Below are 25959 nucleotides of genomic sequence, written 5' to 3'. Positions count from 1 at the left end.
AAATGTAATGCTTATTTGTTCAAATAGTTTTCAATAAATCGGGCATTATCTCAGCTTTGAAGTTTCAATATTATGACCCATTTTTAGAGTGACATTGATTGGCAGGCATGAAAAACAGGTGAATTTGAACACAATACAGGTACACTATTTAGGCTAGATATAGCAGATTAAAATGCTAAATGGTTAAAAGTGATCTAAACTATGTAAACCCAGGTTCCAAATATCTAAAACTACTGGATGACCAACTTACCTTCCTGCGTGATGCAAATGGAACCACTTCCCATACCAACACGTAAAGAATCTACACCAGCATCAATAAGGTTTTTTGCTTGGGCAGCTGTCACCACTGAAAACAAAAATATTACCATTATATTCAAATAAGAAAAAGAAATCCTTGTTTTAATGTCTACTTTTCCATGCTTGCATGGAACAGACAATCTGAAGCAGATTTTTTTCTACAGCTGGATACCCTTCCTGTTGCTAACCCATATCTATTTCCAAACAAGATATTTCCCCTTGGCCAGATATATTTTGCAGAATATTAACAGTAATCATGCAATATCAAGACGAGACATAAACACTTACAAATACACACACACTGAACTCATAACTATGTAGTAGGGAAATAAACTTTTTAAACACACACACACACACTTGTACTAAAATAAACTACCTAAAAAACTGCAGAACAAAATACGTAAAGATGGGGAGCGAGTTAAAATACTGGAAAAAGAGTAAATTTAATAACCTTTATATTTCAAGTGCAATGGCTCATTATCAGAAATAAACAAAGAATCATCAGTCTATTCAGATAGTAGACCTGTTGATTGTGGTGCAGACAAACCTTACTGGTTTTTCAACTCAAGTAGGTTATTCTCACTGGGTTTTACACACAACAAAGCCGCACAGCTACAGGACATTGCGACAATTGTAAATTGTCATTTTTGCTCACACAATGACAATGCAAAAGCATACACATGAATGCACACGGACATACCTAAAATTGCATTCACAAGATATTGGATGGCCAAAGGCTGCTATGCAGCAAGATAAAACTTAAAACCATGTGGTTGTCACAAAGCAAAGTTCTTAACCACATCAACTTTCTATTAAAAGCAGTCTTTCATGGGAGTTTTTATGGTCATGGGTCAGCTGCATGGTTTGCCAGCCCATGTACAGGATGATTTTATGTGATCCCATTAATGTGACAGCCATTGGCTCACAATCAGCTTAGCCATCCTTTGACAAGTCTTGTTTTGGGGCCTGCAGAGTGTCAACAACACCCACCTCAGCTGGCAATCCAGGTGAGGGAACTGGTTTAGTCACTCACCACCCCTTAGAAAATAACTGATGTGGAACCAAGAATATGGGGAAAAAAACGTTTAAACCTACCATTTCCACCAACAACTTGTAGTTCCGGATGCTTTTGTTTGATTGCCCGGATCATATTGATTTGGAAAATGGAATTTCCCTGGGAAGAATCCTGAAAGAAGTTTCCGGAATAAATTAATAAATACAGAGAAAAATTTAGGTTTAGAAAGCAATAAAATATAAATTGTTGTTTTTACATCTCTTTCCAGGATAGCAAGAGTTAGATGAATACATTATTGAGGCATTGTTTTACAGATGGCTGCCCTTCTTGTTGCTAACCCTTATCTGTTTTTCCAAGTAAGGAATTACACATCTTTGAGGGTACAAAGCAAGCAAACAATTTGTTGACAGAAGTGAACACCACCACCGTCTCTGGTTTGTTACTTTTATACAGCACAAACACATGGAAACATATAAACACTTGCCCATGATGTCATGGAGTGCTGCTGGTTGAGAAGCAAACTTCTTAACCTCACAGCCATGCCAATACCTTAGAAATGTAGGCCATAATACTTTGAAAGAGAACAGAAAATTGTGGCCAACAGACCACCACCTCCAATACCCAATCAAGAGCTGCCAACATCCTTAATGACTTCTTATTTCCTTACTGCTCACAAGGGGCTACACACAAGGGACAAACGGATCAAGTCAATTATATCGACCCCAGTGTGTAACTGGTACTTATTTAATCGACCCCGAAAGGATGAAAGGCAGAATTTGAACTCAGAACATAACGGCAGACAAAATACCGCTAAGCATTTTGCCCGGTGTGCTAACGTTTCTGCCAGCTCGCCACCCTTAATGACTTTTGGTTAGCAGTAGCGCATCCACTTGGAGATGCCAGGGTACCATAGTAATAAGAATATTCACCAAAACAATAAAATCTACTCCGGCTTGGACAAGTTGCTCCAGTCTACTGTAGTCACTATCCTGTGTACTTATTGCAGCACCTACAAGAAGTTGTTTCCTACAAAGAAGAAACAAAAAAGATATTTTTTAGAAAGACTTACAAGAATGTTAACAAAATAAGGTTTATAGCTGAGAGATTTTGATAGTAACCCATTCCAGAACATTCCTGATCTAAGGTAGATAAGAAAAAAAAGCTCCTTTCCTGACAGCAAAAGAGATTCATTTTGACACACCCACACCATTTTAACATCCACTTTTCCATGCTTGCATGGGTCAGATAAAATCTGATGAAACAGATTTTCTATAGCCAGATGCCCTTCCTATCATTAACCCTCGGCTGGTTCCAAGCAAAGTAATATTTCTCTACAGCCAAACAGGTTTCCATGGAAAATTGAATATGAAGGATGTTTGTATGACCATTATGCTTGTTTGCAACTATCAAAACAGGACACAAACATATATATGCAAAGAGGTTCTTTAGGTTTCTCTACTAAATCCACCCACAAGGATTCAGTCAGCACAGAGCTATAGTAGGAGACACTTGCCTTATGTTCCATAGAGCAGGACAAAATTCAAGACTATCAGGTCCAGAAGTGAAATGTTTAACTAATCAGCACCTACACCTACACACACACACACACACACACACACGGACGTTAAAAAAACACTTACTTGTCATCTTTCGAAGCAAGTGGAAATTCTCGGTTCTTCTTTGTGTCTGTACGTGCTATCAATGCTACCAGCTCAGATTCTTTATTCAAAATTGGTAATTTGCCTACAGACGAGAACAGAGGTCTTTTAATCGGTTTTATTAAACAGAGACCCGTTACACCAGCATTAATCCTAATTAACAGCAAACTGCGCTCAGGTATTTAAAAAAAAAAAAAAATCATTTCATAAATCTTTTATATCCAACATTCTATAAAAGAAGAATTTTATTGTAATGGTATACACAGATGTTTACCTGTTTTGGTATCCACCACACAGGACTGCTGGTTCTACATTACAAACCTCCTGTTTTAACCCTGTTAAATGTAATGCTTATTTATTCACATTGTTTTGAATTAATAATCCTGCATTATCTCATAGCTTTGAGATTTCAATGATGTGATTATTTTTAGAATGACATTGTAGGCAAGGTATGAGAGGCTGGCCAGATATGGTCAATTTGAAAACAAAAGAGTTTAACAAGCTATATTCAGCCCAAATATTTTGTTTTAAACTGAAACCAATCAGATCCAGCCTATCAGACCTACCCTACAATGTCAGTCTACAAATAAACTAAACATTGAAATCTCAAAGCCATGAGATTAATGTTTGATTAATTCAAAACAATGTAGAATAAGAATTACATTTGACAGAGAAATCTGAATGCTGAAGGGTTAAAATGATCTAAATTTTGGTTCAGTGAAAATACCTTTTTTGCTCTTCTGTAGAATTTGGTTGGCTTCTTTCAGAGTGAGTCCCTCAAAGGCAACAACAAGGTCTTCATATCTGGTCATCACCTGTCAAAGGGAAAAAAAAACAAAAAAACTTTAGATACAGAGGCTCTCAAGCAGCCTAACACAAGGTACAACTGGCCCTCACCAAGACCACACCCACCCTATATCCAGGTTGCAATTTTTCCAATGTCCCAAAACCACAACTGTCCTTCTGTGAAACAAATGCAGATGCTAGCTACTGATAAGGCAGTAAGTGGCATCTGCAAAAGCCAGTGACCCCCACCAAAGCTTCAACCAGCCCTGCATTATAGCAACCCTGCACTACCAGTGTATCTCATAATATGATGCAGTTTAAGGAATGAGACACGGGGATTCTTGCTCTTCAGAGATGATGGGCTTTAAACACAATAAGGTATAAAACTACCATTAGGGAAGTCATTGGCTGCCTTATGTGATGTGCCCCTCTTTTAGCTACTAACATGTCAGAGTTTATAACAGCTGAAACAGCCGTTGATTGAAACACCAGCCCTAAGATAATTTGTAAACTGCCTTTAAGTGTGGAAAAAAAGTGAGAGGGTGAACATGTGTGTCCATGTGTTAGACATTGAAAGAGCACAAGTGTGTGTGTGTGTGTGTGTGTGTGTGTGTGAAACAATAACAAAACGAGTAGCTTTATTTTATTACACTTACATCTTGAAGTTTTGTATGATATTCATCAGGTGTTAAGAAATCTATGTCTCTCTGCGTGACCAAACCAACCAGTTTCTGCCCCATGCTACCATTCTCAGTGATTGGAATACCTGAGAAACCGAATTTCTTTTTTGCTTCCACAACATCTCGTACTGTATGTTGAGGTGACATCACAACTGGATCAAGAATGAAACCTTGCTCGTATTTCTGGAAATAGAATTATTGAAATTAAGCAAAAATGAGTAAATAAAATTTAAATATTCTGATGAATATAGATATGGGTGGATGGTTAAGTAGTTTCAGGATCGTCTACACCCTTGGGCTGACCAAAGCCTGAGTAAATGGAGACTAAAAGAAGCCTGTTGTGCATACATGTTAACACACATCTGCATGTGATAATGCATCCTCATTTTGACACCATGCAATATCAAAACAAGCATCACTGGCACACAGTGGCATTGTCCGTTTCCATCCTTCTGCGAAGATCGGGTCAGGTATAAGGAAATATATTACTTGAAAAGGTGAAGGTTGGAGACAGGACAAGCATCCAGACATGGAAAAACTGTCTCGACAAATTCCATCCAACTCATGCAAACATGGAAAATGAATGTTAAAATGATTAAATGATATGCATGTATATATACACGTGTATGTGAATCTTGGATATTCTACAACTTTGGAAGGAGCACACTAATGCTGGTGCCACGAAAAGAGAACCCTTATCACAGTAAAATGGTTCACACTGGGAAAGCATCTAGTCATAGAAAGCAAGCCAAAACGGAGACAGCAAAACCGAGATTTTGAGCTCCAACCCATTGGGTCCTGTTGCACACCAGCATAGAAGACAGACACGAAATGATAAGAGGAGGAGGACAAAGGTGTCAAAGTAAAGCTTACCTTAACTTTACGCACTTCGTTTGCTTGGAATTGTGGTGTACAATTATGATGTATCACGCCTACACCACCACACAGCTAGAAACAGACAAATTAATTAATTAAGATCAAATTCCACCTAGGAATGAGGATTACAAAAACTCAAAATGTTTCACCATCCAAAACAGTCAAAGAAATCTCTCAATCCAGTTTTATTAAACAAATGCACATGTGCCCTTTCTGTACTGCCAGGCATCACTTCCTCTCACTTGAGTCACTTTCACCGACGTCTTTCCCCAACTCCTACAGACACACACCAAGAGAACTTGGGTAAAAAAGTAATCCAGCCACGACCACCACCTGGGGTAAGCATCTACTATAGCCTTGGGCTGACCAAAGCCTTGAGTGGATTTGGTAGATAGAAACTGAAAGAATCCTATCGTATAGATTGTGTGTGTATCCCACCACCACGTGACAACTTGTGTTGGTTTGTTAACATCCGTGTAACTTAGCAGTTTGGCAAGAGACTAATAGAATTAATACAAGATTAAAAAAATAAACACTGGGGTTAATTTGTGATTGAACCTTTCAAGGCAGTGTCCCAACATGGCCGCAGTCCAATGACTGAAACAAGTAAAAAAAAAAAGAAAAAAGAAAAAATGTATATAAATATATACACACACATACACAGATATATATATATATATATATATATGCATGCATATGTACATACACACACACAGATATATATATACATATATGCGTGCATATGTACATACACACACACACAAAAGGAACAATGTAAACTCAATGCAAACAACTTATTCAAACAATGCACAATTAGAAATTTATTTCGTTCCATTCTATCAATCTTTCATCTCATCATACATTCTAACAACAACCTTGCTACGAACCAAACAATCCTTTAGAATTCAAATTATTCTGTCAAATATAATATTTAATTTATTCACATTGTTTTGAATTAATCATGCATTATCTCATAGCTTTGAAATTTCAATTATGTGGTTGTGTATTATTAGAATGATATTGTAGGGTAGGGGTAAGATGTTGGATCTGGCCAGGCTGAACATAAAGCAGGTTGATTATTTGGGCTGCAAATGGTCAGTTTAAATACCGAAGGATTCAACCAAACAACCAATAAATTATCTCAGATATACATACCGCCATAGCAATTGCCATTTGAGACTCGGTGACTGTGTCCATTGGTGACGACACTAAAGGTGCCTTCAGCGTGATCTTCTTGGTCAGAGCAGAAGTTAATTCCTGCAGAGGAAAAAAAGACAAACACTATAACCACTGGGTTTTAATTATCAACAACAATAGAGCAGATGTAGCAGTGGGGTTGCGTAATTTGTGTCCCAACCACATGGATTAGGGTTCAGCCCTACTGCGTGGCATCTTGGGCAAGTATCTTCTACTACAGCCTTGGTTCACTAAAACTGTGTTTGTAAATTTGGTAGATGGAAACTGAAAGAAGCCCATCATGTGCGTGTGTGTGTATACACAATTATGTTTAATATGGTCATCTGCACTGAAATGTGGAAAGACCATTTTGCAGCAAAAACTGTAGAGAAATTCTAATAAACAATGTGTGTGTAAAAAGACCGAGCTGAACCATCACTAAGCTGTTAAAAACCTGTTTCTGTGTTGTTAAACCTCATCAGCAATGCACAGGAAATCGACTGCTCACAGCCCACTAAAAAATACTGTTCTTTCATTTAAACAGCAAATAAAACACTTGTGTGCAAAGCTTTGTCAAACTAGAATTAATAGATGCACAAAAAAGCAGCAATTAAGTATAATTGTACATATCCATATTAAAATCATCACTGCTTTGTGAATCTTTAATTGTTATGTGTGTATGTGTGTGTGTGTCCGTCCTTATCTTCACATCACATGAGGTGGTTGTAAAAGAACATCACCATCATACAAGCAGTGTTTTGTTTCTAATCTTTTATGTAAACTTGTCTAACAATGGGGAAATATTATGCTTGGTGGTGGGTGAAGACTGCTGTCAGGAACGGCATCCAACCACAGAAAAATCTGCCTCAAATTTCACCCAACCCATACAAGCATGGAAAAGTAGATGCTAAAAGAATGGCAACACTGACAACAACAACAAGTGTTGTAATTTGGGAGTGATTTGACTTATTTCTAGCAAATCCCAAAAGGTTCCCCCCATTGATACATTTGTAAAATATTGATAGAATGAGATTAATGGATTCAAAAGAAAATAGGTTGATCTATGAAATAACTTAATGATAGAAGAGGCAAAACTTACCACTGCATCTGCTGTGAAATCTATAAAACCTGGAAGAATTAAAAAGTCACTGGAATAAAAAAAAAAAAAGAATAATTTTAATGAGACCAGAAAGTTCAATAATGTATTCGCTTATTTATAGACAGACAGACAAACAGACAGAGATGGGGACCAAGTAAGAGAATGATGGCAATACACATTTACAGCCATTTCATGTGGCAACGATCCTGCAATTAGCCAACATCCTCACCAAACCCAGCAGAGGCAACACCCTTCACCAATTCTTTGGCACATGGTTAAGTCTGCTAGCAGACAGTTCTGTTCTTCATAGGAATGGTGAATGCCAACACACCTAAGCACTGGTTGATCTCATACATCAGTTACTCCAAGTGAGTGGGATTGGCAGGGTGGGTGAGTGAGTGTTTGAGAGAGAGAGAGAGAGAGAGAGAGAGAGAGAGAGAGAGAGAAAGAGAGAGAGAGAGAAAAAGTGTGTGTGTGTGACCTGTTACTAAATCGGTTTGCTGCTCACTTCTGCTGCCAGTTTAGTGTTAGTTTAACCCATCATGCTGCTGGGTGTACGGTTAAGACATCTGCTACCCAAAGTGCACTTATGCCGGTACTATGTCAACGTGCCCATGCTGGTGGCACGTTAAAAGCACCCGGCACACTCTGAAGTGGTTGGCATTAGGAAGGGCATCAAGGCTTAGAAGGCATACCAAAACAGTTATTTGGAGTAGGGACAGCTCCCCGGCTGGCCAGTTCCGGTCAAATCGTCCAATCCATGCCAACATGGAAAATGGACATAAATGTAGGCAACGATGGACCATGTGGTTTTAGGTTCAATCCCACAGTACGGCACACCTTGAATAAGGGTCTTGTACTATATAGCTCTGAGCCAACCAAAGGCTTGTCAGTGGATTTAGTAGACGGAAACTAAAAGAAGCCCAATATATGTGTGTGGGTCACCTTGACATCATATAATAATTGTGAATGAGCAACTGTTATACAAGCAATATTGTTCATTCTGTATTCAGCAGAAACAGCCCACACATAGGGAAACAAGTGAAGGTTAGTGACAGGTAGAGCATCCAGACAGAGAAATCTGCCTTAATAAAAAAAAAAAAAAAAGAAGTCATCTGATCCATGCAAATATGGAAACACATTAAAATGATTTTTATACATACATACACATTTTATATATACATATATATATATATATATCCTATCAGATGATGTTGTACATCGCTTTCCACAATGCACTTTCCATCATTTTAGCTTTTAAATGGTGCCACCCTGCTGGTTAGGTGAACATATATGCTGAGGCAGAAAAAGCTCTAATTTCATAAGGCCATTAGTGCAGCGCTAACTAAGTTAGACAGGTGGTAACAAGACCCTCGCGTAGCTAATATTTTACTGGTTTTTTCCAGTTACCATCATGGTTTGAACCGGTGCAGTCTGTGCGTTTGCAGTTGAAACATTTCTACACCTGTAAAATGTGGTTGGGTTAGTTTTCGCATTTCTACAAATACATATTAACTATCTCCTTCATATAATTATATATATATATATAGATATATATACATATACATATATATAGAAATATATATATATCTTTGTCTAAGTATGTTTGACAGGCAGGAGCAATGGAATGAACAAGAAAAAAAAAAAAAAAAAAAAAAAAAAGAAAAGTACAGATATTTTAACGAACACTCATTATTGAAAGCATTTCACGTGAAGCTGTGAATGAGGAAGAACATACAGAATGTAGCAGGTACATTTGTATTAGTAAGACAGCTAAATTGGGAAAGATGAAACTAAGCCAACAGGTGAGTAAGAGTAACCTTGGTTTGGCACCTTGCCAGCAGTGGAACCAACTGTATTTATAGAGAAACTTTATCGCTTCAAGGTGGGAGTTGAAACCTAACTACTCCACCACCACCACCGTCGTCGTCGTGGTACACACATAAATCATCAGATAAGGTGTTTTGCATATTAATGTCAAGTTCAGTCAGCATGGAACACACGTGTTTGCTTTTAAGACCCGCCATCGACAACCCTTATAGCACAGCATGTCTTTTTACGGCTGAGGGTGGCTGTTTTAGTTACGATTTCACCTTTGGTTTATACCTGATCTAAGCTATTCGCTCCCAGTTTTTTATGGAGCCTATCCACCCAGGTGTGTTGGCCACATAAACCACGCACACACACAGCAAAGCACACGTGGCAATAAAGTATAAATTGTTAGAGAACAATAGTCAAGTGGTAGTGGTGATTATAGTCTACCTACACTCTCATTAACTGAAGAGTGACAGAAACACCTGGTTAGTTGGTGGAAGTTAGGAGGTGCGGGTTAATAATGTGCAGTTTGAATTATATCTGCAAGTTAGTGGTTGTTGGAGAGAAACACGTGTAGATAGCAAGGATGCATTTCTGCAGATGAAGAATTTGGGCAATGTGCTTGATATGGAATCAGGTGAGGAAGAGGTGAAGTGCCTGGGACTGCTGAGCATAAATCAGCAGGTCACCTGATGTCACCCAACAACTGCCAATATGTCACCAGATGTCTGCTAGTGACCTCACAGCAGGGCAATGTCTGCAGGAACGGTAAGATATGAAAGGGAACCATGAAACTGAACACTAATATTTGCAACAAAATTAATTCTGCTTAAGGCACCCAAGAACTTGGTTGTGTTCGTGATAGTAAATAAGTTAAGCGCTTGCCCCTCAAATCTAAGACCATACAGCAGAGGTGGCCAAAAGAATGTAGGGGAACGTCAACTTCTGCAGGATTTGAATCCTTCAACGCCTTAATAATTTGGAACATCTTATGACAAGAACCACATCCTGAAATCAACCATTTGTCAAATATTCTTCAAATGTCCACATTGAGATGCATTTAACTATTTTGTATCAAAGAGCTGTCCCTAATTAGCTGTGATGGGTCCTTTACCCTTTAGCATTTAAAGCAGCCATCCTAGATATGCCAGAAGTACTCAGAAGAACACAGACGCTTTGTAAAGAGATGGCAATTGTTCATTGCAAAGAAAAGTTTGGATATTCTAACACCAGACAATAATATCTGAAATTTCCAAACTGATATCGAGCTATTGATCAATATTGATCATCAACTGTTCAATAAAGCTGGCCGATACTCAAATCAGGTCTCACAAATTTTTTTTATAGCATTTCCGTTATCAAAAGTCCTGATCAAACGCATCCACAAATCGTCTCCTCCAGACATCAAAAACAGCAAGAAAAGAGTGAGATATTGGTTTAACAAAGTGTGCACAAAACTGTCAATGCCGATCAATAGTTAATCCATACCAATCAATTAATCAAAGAGCAACACTGATCATTTGTAGAGGAAAATCAATTTGCTAACTTTGATGGTGGTGGTTGTGTAAATGCCCTGATGGTGGTGGGTAGACATGGTTGAATGTGTAGTTGTTGTAGTGGTGGAAGTGGAGATGTGATTTCAAGCCAACAACTGCAGGTTAAAATAGGGAGCCAAGTCACAAGGATCAGGGGTTAGCAGGAGGATCAAAAAGGGCAGACAATACAAGTAATGAAAGGGAGGAAAAAATGAATGGGCCTGAGTGGCAGTTATAGGAGATTGGTCAACAGATCTGAGGAATAGAGGTTACTGCTGCAGCACATGACAGAGAGAAAAGAGCTTGTCTGTGAAGGAGAGATTCAATGCCAATCTGTTGGGTGGCCGTATTTTGAAGCGCTGATTGGATTCATCATCATTTAACGTCCATTTTCCATTTTGGGTTGGAGAATTTGACAGGAGCTGGCATGGCCAAGAGCTGTGCCAGGTTCCATTGTCCGTTTTGGCTTGGCTTCTAAAGCTGTATGCCCTTCCTAACGCCAACCACTTTACTGAGTGTACTGTGTGCTTTTTAAGATGCACAGTTGTCAGTGTTTTTTGCATGGCATCATCATACCACAAGAGTCAATGGGAGAAATACCAGTAATATAAGTGGGTCTGTGTATCAACTATATTCTTGGTTGAAAATGTATAAAAAAAACCCACTTAAGTAACAGTTTAACCTTTTTTGGTTAATTATGTATCAAGCATCAACTTTATAACGAAATTTATTCTACTATATTCATTACTTTCAAAATCAACTGAAATAAATGCAGTGGGTTTCAATAGAAATTGAGTAACAAAAGGTTTAAAGTTATCTAAATTAAAAACATCTTTGGTGTTTGGGACATAAATGATGGGGAATTTTTAAAGTTATTTCACTAAATTCTTAATTATTCTCGAAATAAATCGAAACAAAGGCAATATTTCAAAAAAAGATTGTTAACAAAAGGGTTAAGTTTCTGATCAACCAATTATCACCGTAGTTTCTAGTTTCTATTAAGTCTCTTTTACTTGTTTCAGTCTTTTAACTGCGGCCATGCTGGAGCACCGCCTTTAGTCGAGCAAATCGACCCCAGGGCTTATTCTTTAGAAGCCTAGTACTTATTCTATCGGTCTCTTTTGCCGAACCGCTAAGTTACGGGGACATAAACACACCAGCATCGGTTGTCAAGCGATGTTGGGGGGACAAACACAGACACACAAACACACATACATACATATATATATATACATATATACGACGGGCTTCTTTCAGTTTCCGTCTACCAAATCCACTCACAAGGCTTTGGTCGGCCCGAGGCTATAGTAGAAGACACTTGCCCAAGATGCCACGCAGTGGGACTGAACCCGGGACCATGTGGTTGGTAAGCAAGCTACTTACCACACAGCCACTCCTACGCCTCTTCACATTCCTAAAATATATTTTAGCAGCATACAAAAAAACAAAAACAAACTTCCGTATCAGATTTCAAGTGTGTTTGTTTTATTCTTTGTCAAGGCCAAAAAATCAACTGGTGTTTCGTATATGAAAAAGGCGCAGGTTTCGGCTCATTGTGACTGAAGTTCTGTTCGTGATAAAAACCAAAACCTTACAAAAAGAATGTAGTTGTCGAAGCAGCATGATACATTCACATAATTTACAAATAAATCATCATTGTACCTAAATGAATAATACAAATATCAAAACGGCAGATGGGATAGGTTCCACAGATGTGGCGTAAATAGTCTTTTATGAGACAATAACGGAACTTGTGATTACTAAAACTAATTAAGATTATTCCTTTTCATAGAGCGGTTATTACGATTCTGAGGTGGAAAAACATAAGTATATATTTGTTTTTACGATCCTAAATCCAAATTAGTCGATTAACAGTTCACACACACACACACACTGACCTATCAATTAACGAAGCTAAAAATAAAATAAAAAATGAACTAACGGCACCTCAGCCCCTAAGAAACTAACTACGAAACTGACTTGAATTTGGGACCGTAAAAGCGAGGTACCCTCCGAAAATTTTCCATTCTATTCCTCTTTACAGCTTTGTCAGCAATAACCCTAAGAAAAAGCATGAACTTGACATGTTTTCTAATGTGCCAACTTTCATGACTAATTAAGGAGCATCAAGTTCTATTTATAATTAGCTTTTCCCTGAGAGAACCTGAACAAGAAATGTTTTAATACGAAGCTTGTTGGATTATTAGGAATTATGTAATTAGAATTAATGTTTACAAAATTAAGAAAAAAAACTAAAAGAGAATACTGAGAAGTTATGGGGAGAGCCTCGGACGGTTAGAAATAGCAGCTAAATATATCTTTTACAAATGAAAACAAATTAAAATTATTAATAATGTTAACGAGGCCTCTAAAGAGACTCGTGGTTGGCAAGAAGTACAGCCATAGCACATTTTTTTTTATACATACGTTAATTTCTTTTATTTGCCACAGGGCAGGGGCGGATTCAGAGTATTAAGGGCCCTCAGGCATAACTGTTCACGGGGCCCCTTAGAATTGATATCAAAGAGTTAAAACGTGGAGAGCGGGCCCTCGGGCAGTGTCCGATTGATCGACGGCTCAGTCCGCCCCTGCCACAGGGGCATAAGATAAGGGAACATCACAGGGACAGTTTACAATCACTGGGAAGGAGTTTACATAAGAGAATGTGAAATGACATTTAAAAACGTGCGTGCGCGTATATATAATATATATATATATATATATATATATAGTACACATATGAATTATGCAGTCGTCTTGATAAAGAACCTCCAACTAGAATCAATCAAGGAAACCCACAGGTCTAAGAGATGTCACTTTGGCCACCAAGTGCACAGCCCTCGCCCAAATGTTGTCTAATCAATAGGCGTATGCCTAAAAGTACGTTCATTTAGCATGTGTAAAATGTCTCCAAAACGACATGATCATAGTCGTATCATCTTTGATGTCGTGCTGTCATGCATGGTCTGGGTTAAGCAAAAAAACTAAAGTTTGGCTGACTGGTATAGTCTCTTCCGCATGATTTCCCTCCTTAAACGCGAGTCATTGAAAACCCGTCTTTGTTCAAATTCTATTCAAGTAAACTTGGCCTTTTATTCTTTCGGAGTTGATAAATCAAATACTGGAACGGTTCTTCTTTCTTCTCTAAGAATTTGACTAAACCGGGGAAGAAGATGAAACGAAGACAACGGGAAAATAGTTTGAATTTTGTCACAAAAATTTCATGATCAGCATTCAGTCCCGACCAAAGAACGTAATAGAGGCTGGTCCTCAACCTGATGACGCTAGGAAAGGTTGTTTGTATTTGTGTGTGTGTGTTTGTGTAGAAAGAATGCCTATATAATTTTCATTTAAGCCTGTATAATGGAGTAAGAGCACGTGTTAATTTCTGACTAGGCACCACGCCAACTATATACAGCAAAGGAAATCGATAGATTCAAATGTATTTATTGGAGTAGGTCAACGGTTTATTTTCTTTATCAACATCGGAATAATTTAGACTCGAAGGGAAAATAAAATATGCGACAAATACAGTTAAAAGTTGAAGCGCGCTTCTTGTCCATGAATGAAGTCTGACGTTATAAAAGTCGTGATGAGAGCCATGAGGGACGAAAATTAACGGACAGATTAAGCAAGGAAAACGGTCGTTTCGATGAAGAATCAAGAGAATAATAGCTGGAAGAAAGAATTTTATTGCTTACTTGTATGTCAGTCCATCTCCATTGCCAAAAAGCTGAGCTCCTGTAAGTCCATCATCAGGCACATAACCTATCCCACCAGTTATAAGGTAGTCAGCCATGCTGCAAGCATAAAATACAGAATGAATAAAGACGAAACCAGCTAGCAATGCGGTTATTTATACATATAAATAGCTGTGTAGATATACCCCATCCATTACACAGATGGTGTGTGTGTGTGTGTGTTAGTGTGTATAGACTTGAGTATGTGTAACAGCAGCGTGAGCGCAAGAGAAGGGTGAATGTGAACACAAGTCTATAGTAGACAGTAGCAGGGTTATAGTAATATCGTGGTGGAGGAGAAATAAATATATATATATGTATGTGTATGTGTATGCTTGTGTTAACACCTTACATTTTAAATTATCCAAAATTTATGTGCAAAATGCGCTGCGAATTAATTAAAATATAATTTCGATACAACATATGGCGACTTAAACAAGGTTAGTGATAGAGGCTGTTTGGCTGGCCTCTGTGGTTAACGCGCTAAAAATTACTGCTTCAGCATAATTAAATAAAGGAATCTCAAGGGTGCATATTTACATATATAGTGCTTGTATCTGCGTGTGTTTGTGTAAAATTTATACAACCATATGTACATTACATTATACAAGTATATGTACATTGCATTATACAACTATATGTACATATCATTCTGCGTACATTATATGTATATATGTGTGTGTGTGTGTGCAGTGAATGCACAATCAGAGGCAGGTGAAATTAAATGTAGAATATGTACCAAACCGTTGGCACAAAATGTTAAGTACCACATACAAACGAGGTGCCAGATTCCCAGAATATTTACAAAAAAAATTCTAGAATATAGTATTTATGTAATTTACTATAACACGGTACTTAAGGCGGTTTAATTAATCTTGGTAATCGCAGGTTCTCTCAATGTCTCCATAAAGTGTTATTTACACAACACGTGGAATTCCCCAAATGTCTACAAAAAAACCTAAGGTGTACCGTTTGTATGTCTGTAAAAATATACCGAGAACAGTAATTGACTCGTTTTAATTAATCTTCGTAATTATTTGATGTAAAAATGTTAATTTATTAGTAAATTAGGTGAATGTAATGTTGTGTGGTCCCCTTTGTTGGTTGTATACAGATTGGACGAGTATTTGCCATTTTTGTGAATATTGGTAACGATAAGGATATTGACGAAGAAAAGAGAAAGAAGTTACCTGAGAATCGAAGTGAAAAAGGGTTTAATAGTGGTTCCAAGGAAAACAGGTTAAAAACGTGGCCAGTCCTAAAATATTCTCTCGAATTTTTCTCTCAGTCTCCTCCTTCACCCAATCTCGCAGACTGACAGAATAGAACTAAAGAGAGGGTAGGAAGACCTGGTCTTTTATTTCATTTTAAGTGGGTCGTGGAGGTGGATACAATTGACACCCACACGTATCTACGATATATATATATATATATATATATATATATATATATATATATATATATATAATATTATATTATATTATATTTATATATATATATTATGGTATGTTATATTAATTTCGATCGCTTAGTAAAAAGCTTCGGAAATATGGTAAAAAAGCAAGGGAAAATTTTTTTAACAAAATATGAAATAAACCAAAGAAATGTAATAATTCTTCGAAATATTGATACCTGACCACCACCACCCAAAACCCATGTTTTGGTCTTCATTTTCCTTTTTATTTTTGTAATTTTTGAAGATTAACAGAATCTTAAAATTAATTTTATTGTACGAAAGAAAAAAAACGAAATGAAATTAATTAAATCCGAAAAGACGCAAAAATTCCATCCAGAACTAGAAATGGAACGAAGGCGTATGGAAATTAACATAAGAAGCTTTCTTGTTTGGGACATTTCCACAACATTATTGGAGTATCTCCTGGAGGTCATGAGTTCGAATCCCATTCGGATGAATGTCTTTTTTTCTTCTTTCTTTCTTTCTCCCCTGCCCCTTCTTTAATCATTGATCTAAGGGGAGGGCAATTATCAACATAATACTTCTTTTCTTTTTTTTAATGCTCACTCTAGGTCAGGCCTACGATCAAAGACGTTCCAGCTGTGACCAGACAGTCTATTTGCATGGCTAGATATTCTAACTATCATTTTCATTTTGGAAGATGGAAGGGTGTGATTTGACAGCTGTTTCTCGTTGTATCCTTTGTCACTATATATCTATCTGTCTATCTATCTGTCTCTCTCTCTATCTCTCCATCTATCTATCTATCTGTCCATACATACAAAGACATCTTTTATTTGTTTCAGTCGTTAGATTGCAGCCAAACTGGAGCGCCAACCTGAAGAATTTTTAGTTGAAAGAATTAACCCCAATACTTAAATTTTTAAGCCTCGTACTTATTCTTTTGACAAACCACTAAGTTACGAGGATATAAACACACCAAAACTGGCTATCAAGCAGTGGTGGAGAACAAACACACACACACACAATGGGCTTCTTTCAGTTTCTGTCAACCAAATCCACTCACAAGGTTTTGATTGGTTTAAGGCTATTGTGGAAGACACTTGTCCAAGGTGCCACACAGTGGGACTGAACCCGGAACCATGTGGTTGAGAAACAAGCTTCTTTCCACACAACCACACCTGCACCTATGTGTGTGTGTGTGTGTGTATATATATATATATATATATATATATATATATATATATATATATATATATATATATATATATATATATATATATATATATATATATATATATATATATATATATATATATATATATATATATATATATATATATATATAATTCTTTAAAATTCTCTTACATCTTAACTTCTTCTCTTCTCCATTTTTAACAAATTTGTTGAGTTCTGTGGGATGCCTTTCCATAAATTCTTATAACACAATATATACAAGTATTATTTTCATATTCACAAACTTACGCCAGTAAGCTACCAGCAAAATATGAAGAATCTTTATTAGAAATCTCTTTTTTGGAACGCTCCAAAGTAAAGGATGAAATATAATTCAACCTTTTCATATATATATATATATATATATATATATACTTAATAAAAAGATACAAGCAAAACACAACAACGCGAGGACGTGGTACATGTAAAATATTAGCAGCCGCTCAGAGAAGAAAAGAAAGATGGTTTTACATTGTGAGCAAAGCTCTTCTTCAGAAACAAGAGACAGAGGAAAGTCCAAGAGAAAAAAATTCACCAACGATCGACATGTGGTAACATTTTGAAAAAAAAAAAATTGCTTGTAACTAGCAGACAAGGCCAAAGCTTTTTCTGGTTTTTGTTATGTACAAGAACCTAAGAAAATACAATATTCCCCATCATGGGGAAAATCAACAATTATTGCTGTTTATTCTCAGTTGAGTAGACAGGAGCAACAAGTTGTAAAGTGCATGAAGCAGAAATGTAAAAAGAAGAGAGATGTAGAGACGTAGTTTGGTTTGTTGAGGTAGGGTGTGTGAGGAATTTTCTTAAGTGTGGGTGGGACACACAGCACTTCTAGAACTCAGTTCCTGACATGGGGGGGGGTCTTCTCAAGAACTTCATAATTCTGCTAATCCTCCTCTCCACCCCCAACTGATAAAAAGTAAAGGTAAAGACACCTTTCAGTCATGAATGACCATGGGATTACATCTAGAAAGTTCCCCTCCAAGGTACAAGTCTGGGCATGGTCGTTTACAGAAGATCAGTTGCCCATGGATACCAGCCTCCCCTCTCCATGCCATTGATGATATCCAAGGGGAAGGCAAAGGGGCCAATACAGCTTGGCACCAGTGACATTGCAACTCAATTCTACAGATGAGTGAATTGGAGCAACGTGAAATAAAGTGTCTTGCTCAAGAACACAACACGCAGCCCAGTTCAGGAATTGAACTCACAATCTTGTGATTGTAAGCCTGATGCTCTAACCACTGAGCCATGCTGGTAGATTAAGGCGTCGAATTGACAGAGTTGGATAAAATAAATGCTTTGTGCTATTTGTTCTAAAACCCTGTGTTCAAACCCCACAGAGGGCAGGCAGCTTTACTTTTCATCCTGTTGAGGACTTTGCAAGAAGCACCAAAAAGCCAAGAGAGAAAATGCTAAGATTGTGTGAATGTGTGATTATGTGTATATTTGTATATGAGATTATGTGTGAGATCTTGTGTGTGTGTGAGAAACGAGAGGTGATTATGTGTAGGTTTCTCTAAACATATGTGATTATGTGCTTGTGTGTGTATGTGTGTGAGAGAGAGAGGAGAACATGATGTCTCACGTATGTAGGTTTCTAGATATGCGATTTGTGTGTGTGTACTTGCATGTGGTTATGTGTTTTTATATAGGTGCATGTGAGTGATTGTGTGCACAAATATGTGATTTTGTATAGGATTATGAATACGTGTTTAATTGCATGTGTGTGTGTATGTGAGGTGTGAAAAAGACAATGTGTAACACAAAAAAAACGTGTGAAATGGAAAATGTCAAGGATGCGAGTGCAAAATGAAGAACTGGCAGAGAACTTCCTAGTTTACCAAGATAGGATTCTATAGTAGTAGTAGTAGGAGGAGGAGGAGGAGTAGGTCTTGATTGCACGTAGCATAACATAATGAACGTTGGTAGTGAGAAACTGTGGCTTGGACAAAAATAGATTGCTGACTGACTGAGAAGCAGACAGACAGACAGACAGACAGACAGATGGACTGACAGCCAGACAAGAGAGGGAGAGGGTGAGGGAGGTGAGAGAACAATATCAGAGAAACCTTGACAGAGATTGGGTTTTAAACAGTGCCCAGGCAGCAGCACCTGAAGAATATTCTTCCGTTAAAGCTATCGTCTATCTATCTATCCACACACACAAATTTATGTATATTTATCTTTTGCTTGGACTGTGGCCATGCTGGGGCACAACCTTGAAGGGTTTCATAGGAAAAAATTGAGCCCTCTGTATTATTTTAAGTCAGGTATTTATGCTATATTAGTTTCCTTTGCTGAACTGCTAAGTTAAACAAACCAACCATAGTCTATCAGTGGTGGCAGACAAACATTAACACAAACACACACACATACAACAAGCTTCTTTCAGTTTCCATCTACCAAATCCACTCACGAGGCTTTAGCCAGCCTAGGGCTATGTTGTTGTTTGTTCCTTCTCGAGCCACCCCTGGCTCATAAGGGCCTGTTTCCCAGTTTGGTTGGCGTATAGGTTCCCCCACCTGGATGGGACGCTAGTCCTTCTCAGGTGAGCTGCTAAATGCAGGAGGAAAGAGTGAGAGAAAGTTGTGGCAAAAGAGTCAGAAAGAAGTTTGCCATTACCTTCTGCCGGAGCCGCGTGGAGCTTAGGTGTTTCACTCATAAACACACACATCGCCGGGTCTGAGATTCGAACCCACAATCCCTCGACTGTGAGTCCGCTGCTCTAACCTCTAGACTATGTGCCTCCACAGCCTGGGGTTATAATAGAAGACACTTGCCCAAGGTGCCACACAATGGGACTGAACCTGGAACTATGTGGTTGGGAAGCAAACTTCTTACCACAGAGCCACGTCTGCACCTATATATATTGCCATCACCATTCAACATCCGTTTTCCATGCTGGCATGGGTTGGACAGTTTGAGAGGTGCTAGGAAGCCAGAGGATTAGATAAACGAGACAGTACAGCTTGGTGCTGTTCTCTGCCTCACCGACTCCTTTCAAGCCTTCCAACCCATACCAGCAATGACTGAAACAAAAGAATAAAAGAATATATACATAGGCGCAGGAGTAGCTGTGTGTATTTACGTCCCCGTAACATAGCGCTTCGGCAAAGGAGACCGATAGAATAAGTACTAGGCTTACAAAGAATAAGTCCTGGGGTCAATTTGTTTGACTAAAGGCAGTGCTCCAGCATGGCTGCAGTCAAATGACTGAAACAAATAAAAGAATGTATGTATATATATATATGTGTGTGTGTGTGTATTATATTTATGCTTGAGGGGTGGGGGTCAAGAAGTCAATCTTTTATAATACACAGGATGTGTGCCTGCTTGTGCTTGTGAGAAAAATGTAAAAAAAAAAAAGAAGAAAAAGAAACAAAAGAGGGAAATAAAGAAAAGGAGAAAGAGGAAGAGAAAACGACTGGTGAAGGTGTTTGTAAATTCAATAAAAGAATTCAATGGAAAGAGATAAAATATAAAATAAAATAAAAAAGAAAATCAATAAATGACTGAATAAATAAATAACAGCTGAACCCTTTCAATTCAGAACTGTTGAAAACAGACCTTGATTCTATGATACAAATTCCCTGGTTTGAAATGCCCTAAATTAAAGCATGCCATCAAGATTTGGTGTAAATTTATATTCTGGACCTTAGTTTAGAAAAGGAACAAAGATTTGAAACAAGGGCTGAGTGTCTCAATAGAAAGATGGTGATCAAAGGGTGAAGGGCTTTTGTGGAGCAGGAAACCAGTGAAGAAATACAAATATCTAAATATATATAAACAAATAAAAGGAGATGAATTAAAAGTAGATTGGGTTGAAATAAAAACATAAATAAAATAACAAATGCAAAAAGCATTAATTGAAGAGGCACTCCTGTTTGGAGTACTGACCTTTGATTGTAGTCTATGTTCCCAGCAGGGGTTCAAGATAAGTTAGTGATGACAGTAGTAGTAGTAGCTTTGATAGTGAAGATGATGGAGCAAAAATGAAATGTAAATCTGGTAACTTTTGCAGCATGTTACATCACCTGATAAGGTTCCTTTTGCACTGTGCATTGCATCTGTTGTCATTACATCATCCCACACCCACTAAAGAGCAGTGCTGAATGAAGCCGAAACGATCGTTGTGCTAATAAAGTTTCTAGTTATACTCTGTCTTCCATATCAATCATTTAAATTATACCCTATGTGCCTTCAAATTGTTCCTAGACGAATATCTCCAATGAATTCCAGATAAGCAATCTATAACCCGATATATATCTACAAACAATAACTCTTTACTAGTATGGGCAATGGTGCCCAAAGAATGACTGCAATATGAAACATCATTAATGGTCTTTTCCAGGTGGTGCCATTAAGTTAGGCATGACCTGGGCCAATTCTGGCCGAAAATTTTCAAAGCATTCCAAGCATAAAACATGGACAACAATATATATCCACGACAATACCTTTCATCCATTCAGGGTCAATATAAATTAGTACCAGCTGAACACTGGGGTTAATACCATTGATTTATCCCCTTTTTCGAAATTGCTGGCCTTGTTCCAAAATTTGAAACTAAATAATAAGTCGTTAAACACCTTGGAAACATAAATATATGAATGCGTGCGTGTGTGTGCGCGCGCAATTATAAATCCGTTTTGTAATTCTTTTATAATCATAATTTTCCAGATCCAAGGCAGCGAGCTGGCAGAATCGTTAGCACGCCGGGCAAAATGCTTAGCAGTTTTTCGTCTGCCGTTACGTTCTGAGTTCAAATTCCGCCGAGGTCGACTTTGCCTTTCATCTTTTCGGGGTCGATAAATTAAGTACCAGTTGCGTACTGGGGTCGATCTAATCGACTGGCCCCCTCCTCAAAAATTTCAGGCCTTGTGCCTAGAGTAGAAAAGAATCATAATTTTCCAAATTCTTTAAATTCACCTTTTTTATTCACAAATATATATATTTTTTAAAGTTTTCCAACAGAATACAGTCTTAGTGATCTCCCCTGAATAACTTGCGTTTGTCTTCCTGGAGTTCTGTCCCTTCCGTTTCATTTTGGCTTTAGTGTGTATGTGGGCTTGCATATATATTTGTGTGTGTGTGTGTGTGTGTGTGTGTGCACATATATAGTTTTCGCTCAAGCATTGCTTAACGCTAATAACTTGATCTACGTGACACCTTAAGCAACTGTCTTCTATTATAACCTCGGCCGACCAAAGCTTTGTGAGTGGATTTGGAAGACGGAAACTGATAGAAGCCCACCGTGTGTGTGTGTGTGTGTGATGTTGGTGTTTATGTCCCCGTAACTTAGCGGTTCGGCAAAAGGACCGATAGAATAAATAAGTACTAGGCTTACAAAGAATAAGTCCTGCGATCGATTTCTTCGATTAAAGGTGGTACTCTAGCATGGCTGCAGTCAACTGATTGGAACAAGCAAAAGAATAAAAGAATATATATATATATATACATAAATATAATAAATAATATAATATATATATATATATATATATATATATATATGTTTATGTATGTGTATATATATATATATATATATATATATATATATATGTATGTGTATATATATATATATATATATATATATATATATATATATATATATATATATATATACACACACACATACATAAACACACACACACACATGCATATATGGGTACAGGACGTCACTAACGGTGCAAATAACATGAACTACATAAACAAACGAGTTAAATACGTAAACAACGAGAAAAAATGGAAAACAGGGCAAGTAAACACAGAGAAAGGACCCCTCATCAGTTGTCGGCTGTCTATCTACTCATTTCGTGCATATATATAACAAAAAATTCTTGAAGGCAGTGCTCCAGCATGACCACTCAACAGAACAGCCTGCTCGTGAAATTAACGTGCAAGTGGCTGAGCACTCCACAGACACATGTACCTTTAACGTAGTTCTCGGAGAGATTCAGCGTGACACAGTGTGACAAGGCTGGCCCCTTGAAATACAGGTACAAAAGAAACAGGAAGAATACGAGAAAGTTGTGGTGAAAGAGTACAGCAGGGTTCGCCACCAACCTCTGCTGGAGCCTCGTGGAGCTAACTCTTTTGATACCAACCTGGCTGAAACAGGTTCTGGCTCTGTAGTACAAATGTCTTGTTTTCATAAGTTCTGAATTAAAATCTTCCACCAAACCTTAGTCACAATTTATGTTCCTAAACCTAACTTAATGATAACGAAGTTATTTTACTAAATGCTTTGTTACATTTAAAATCAATTTAAAGAAACACAGAGCATCTCAACAGAAATATGGTAATGAAAGGGTTAAGTGTTTTCACTCGATAAACGCTCACAATCTTCGGACTGGGAATCGAAGCTGCGACCCTGAGTCCATTGCTCTAACCACTGGGCCATTACGCCTCCACACACATACATATATATATATAGAAAGAGAAACAATATACTTTTTTTAACAATAACAACCACCACCACAAGAGTAGTCATGCATGACCATCTGTGAACAGACAGCCATGTTAAAGTGACTTTTACTTGTCAGTATAACCAGGGCATTGATCTCCCAGAGAGATTTTAGAAATAGCATTTTTATTTGTTTCAAAACAATATATTCTTGCTCATAAATCATCTGATTTTTTGTTGTTTGTCTTTTTGTTTGCTAGATTAACAACAACAAAAGCTGACATTTGCATGAAAGAGGGATGGTCCCAGCAACAGATAGATATCTTGGTAGAAAGCAAAGGTTACACACCTACAAAGTTCACTGCATTGACCTCAATCTTTTCATGATTGTTTTGTGTTCTGCTTCCCTGGCTTTGAAATCTGTATTGCATTGTCTTACTCACTCCACCCTGAGCCACACCTATCATCTTTCACCTTCTCCTCTGAAACCCATCTGACCAGGCCTCCACCCATTTTCTTCTATTCTTGTATTTGTTTCAGTCGGTCATGCTGGAGCACCGCCTTTAGTCAAACGAATCGACCCTAGGATTTATTCTTTGTAAGCCTGGTACTTATTCTATCAATCTCTTTTGCTGAAGTGCTAAGTTATGGGAGACGTAAACACACCAACATCAGTTGTCAAGCGACAGTAGGGGGACAAACATAGACACACACACACACATATGTATACACGACAACCTTCTTTCAGTTTCCGCCTACCAAATCTACCCACAAGGCTATGGTCAGCCCGAGGCTATTGTAGAAGACACTTGCCCAAGGTGCCACACATTAAGTTGACAACATACCACCACTTTAATTGTTATTATTATCTATTTATTTTCTCTTACATGCCTGTGTATCGATAAGGGGTCAAGGATCCCATGAAGGAGTCAATTGTCTAAAAAGTTTGGGGACCCAATTTAAACCAACCCAAATATTCTACTTGTTTTATGTTCAGGCTCTCACTCATACCCTACAATGTCATTCTAAAAATAAACAATCACATCAACAAAATTTCAAAGGGACAAGATAATGCATGATTAATTCAAAAACAAAGTGAATAAATAAGAATTACATTTGACAGAGGAATCAGAATGCTAAACAATGGTTGATACTAAATTTTGTAAACCCTGGAAGGAGAAAAGACAAAATTGATCTTAACAAGATCAGAACTTAGAATGTTAAGTGATATAACCGAATGCTACAGTACATTACCCACACGAGTTTACCCACCAGCAACATACAATGTTATAGTTCATATTGACCAACAAACCGTGAAATGAATATGCTAACTCACCTATAAGTTTATAAACTGTGAGAGAAAACAAAATTAGGGCATAAGGCTTTAGTAAAATAAAATTTTGACATAATGTCTGTCTTAAATTGAATTGAAAATCAGTAAGTTTTGTGATGTAGCAGAGCTCATCTCTACAATCACATTAGATAAAATACAACAAATAGTTTAACACAAGTATTTTAGGGGCCACCAACAGACAGTTGATTTGTTCAGCCCATGGCTTTGGCTTTGAGCTGTGGTGATTAGGAGATTTGCTTTACAACTACAGGTTTTTAGTTTCATATCTTATGCTTGGCACCTTAGGCAAGTCACTCTGGGTTGACAATGGCTTGCGTGTGAAATTTGGTAGATGCAAGTAAACTGCATAAAACCTCTGTGTGTGTGTGTGTGTGTGTGCACTAAAACTGCTTTGGTGATGATGTTGATGTCTCCCACAAACAAAATGTCAGGTATTGATTTCACAAGCAAAGATGTGGAATAAAGAGCATTCATCTGGCCATTAATTAAAGCTGGAAGAAGTCTTGCCCAGTCCATGCTACCACGAAAACAAAAAAAAGATGGAGAAATGATGCTAACAATGATGGATAACGAATGATGATGGTGATGATGAGTGATGATAGACAATGGTGATAATGAGTAATGATGGACAATGATGATAATGGTGATGAATAATGAATGATGATGTTGATGATGAATGATGATAGACAATGATGATAATGAGTAATGATGGACAATGATGATGATAATGCATGATGATGATGATGACAACATTGATGATGTTGATGATAATGAGTGATGATGAAATTGATGATGATGATGATGATTGTAATATCATTAGAAATTATGATAGTTATAATGACGATGATGTTAATGATGATGATGATACG

At 37.5% G+C, this 25959-nt stretch overlaps 1 protein-coding gene across 16 annotated transcripts in view; it reads right to left on the bottom strand.

Moving 5' to 3' along the window:
- The window catches only part of LOC106870430 (inosine-5'-monophosphate dehydrogenase 1b), a 48494-nt gene that overhangs the window by 10535 nt on the left and 12000 nt on the right, over positions 1-25959 (bottom strand). For 4 of the 16 annotated variants that reach the window (XR_016237685.1, XM_014916502.3, XM_014916512.3 and 1 more), the window contains exons 2-11: positions 14639-14737; positions 7588-7636; positions 6468-6569; positions 5310-5384; positions 4413-4619; positions 3698-3785; positions 2953-3055; positions 2242-2338; positions 1393-1483; positions 251-346 (exon numbers count right to left, since the gene is read on the bottom strand). Coding sequence is in view for 11 of the 16 variants with exons in the window: in XM_014916502.3 (XP_014771988.1) it covers positions 251-346; positions 1393-1483; positions 2242-2338; positions 2953-3055; positions 3698-3785; positions 4413-4619; positions 5310-5384; positions 6468-6569; positions 7588-7636; positions 14639-14737 (1007 nt within the window). In the remaining 5 variants the exon portion in view is untranslated. Of the gene's footprint in view, positions 1-250; positions 347-1392; positions 1484-2241; positions 2339-2952; positions 3056-3697; positions 3786-4412; positions 4620-5309; positions 5385-6467; positions 6570-7587; positions 7637-14638; positions 14738-15029; positions 15178-15217; positions 15584-15867; positions 16008-22680; positions 22745-25959 lie in introns of those variants that run through there. The other 12 variants (XR_016237689.1, XM_089338523.1, XM_089338527.1 and 9 more) reach the window with 10 other exon arrangements.

Source organism: Octopus bimaculoides, chromosome 20 (genome assembly GCF_046866305.1).
Source record: "Octopus bimaculoides isolate indiv1 chromosome 20, ASM4686630v1, whole genome shotgun sequence".
NCBI classification, from domain to species: Eukaryota; Metazoa; Mollusca; class Cephalopoda; order Octopoda; family Octopodidae; genus Octopus; species Octopus bimaculoides.
Note: the sequence above shows the minus strand (reverse complement) of the source record. Positions and strands in the feature narration are given on the sequence as shown.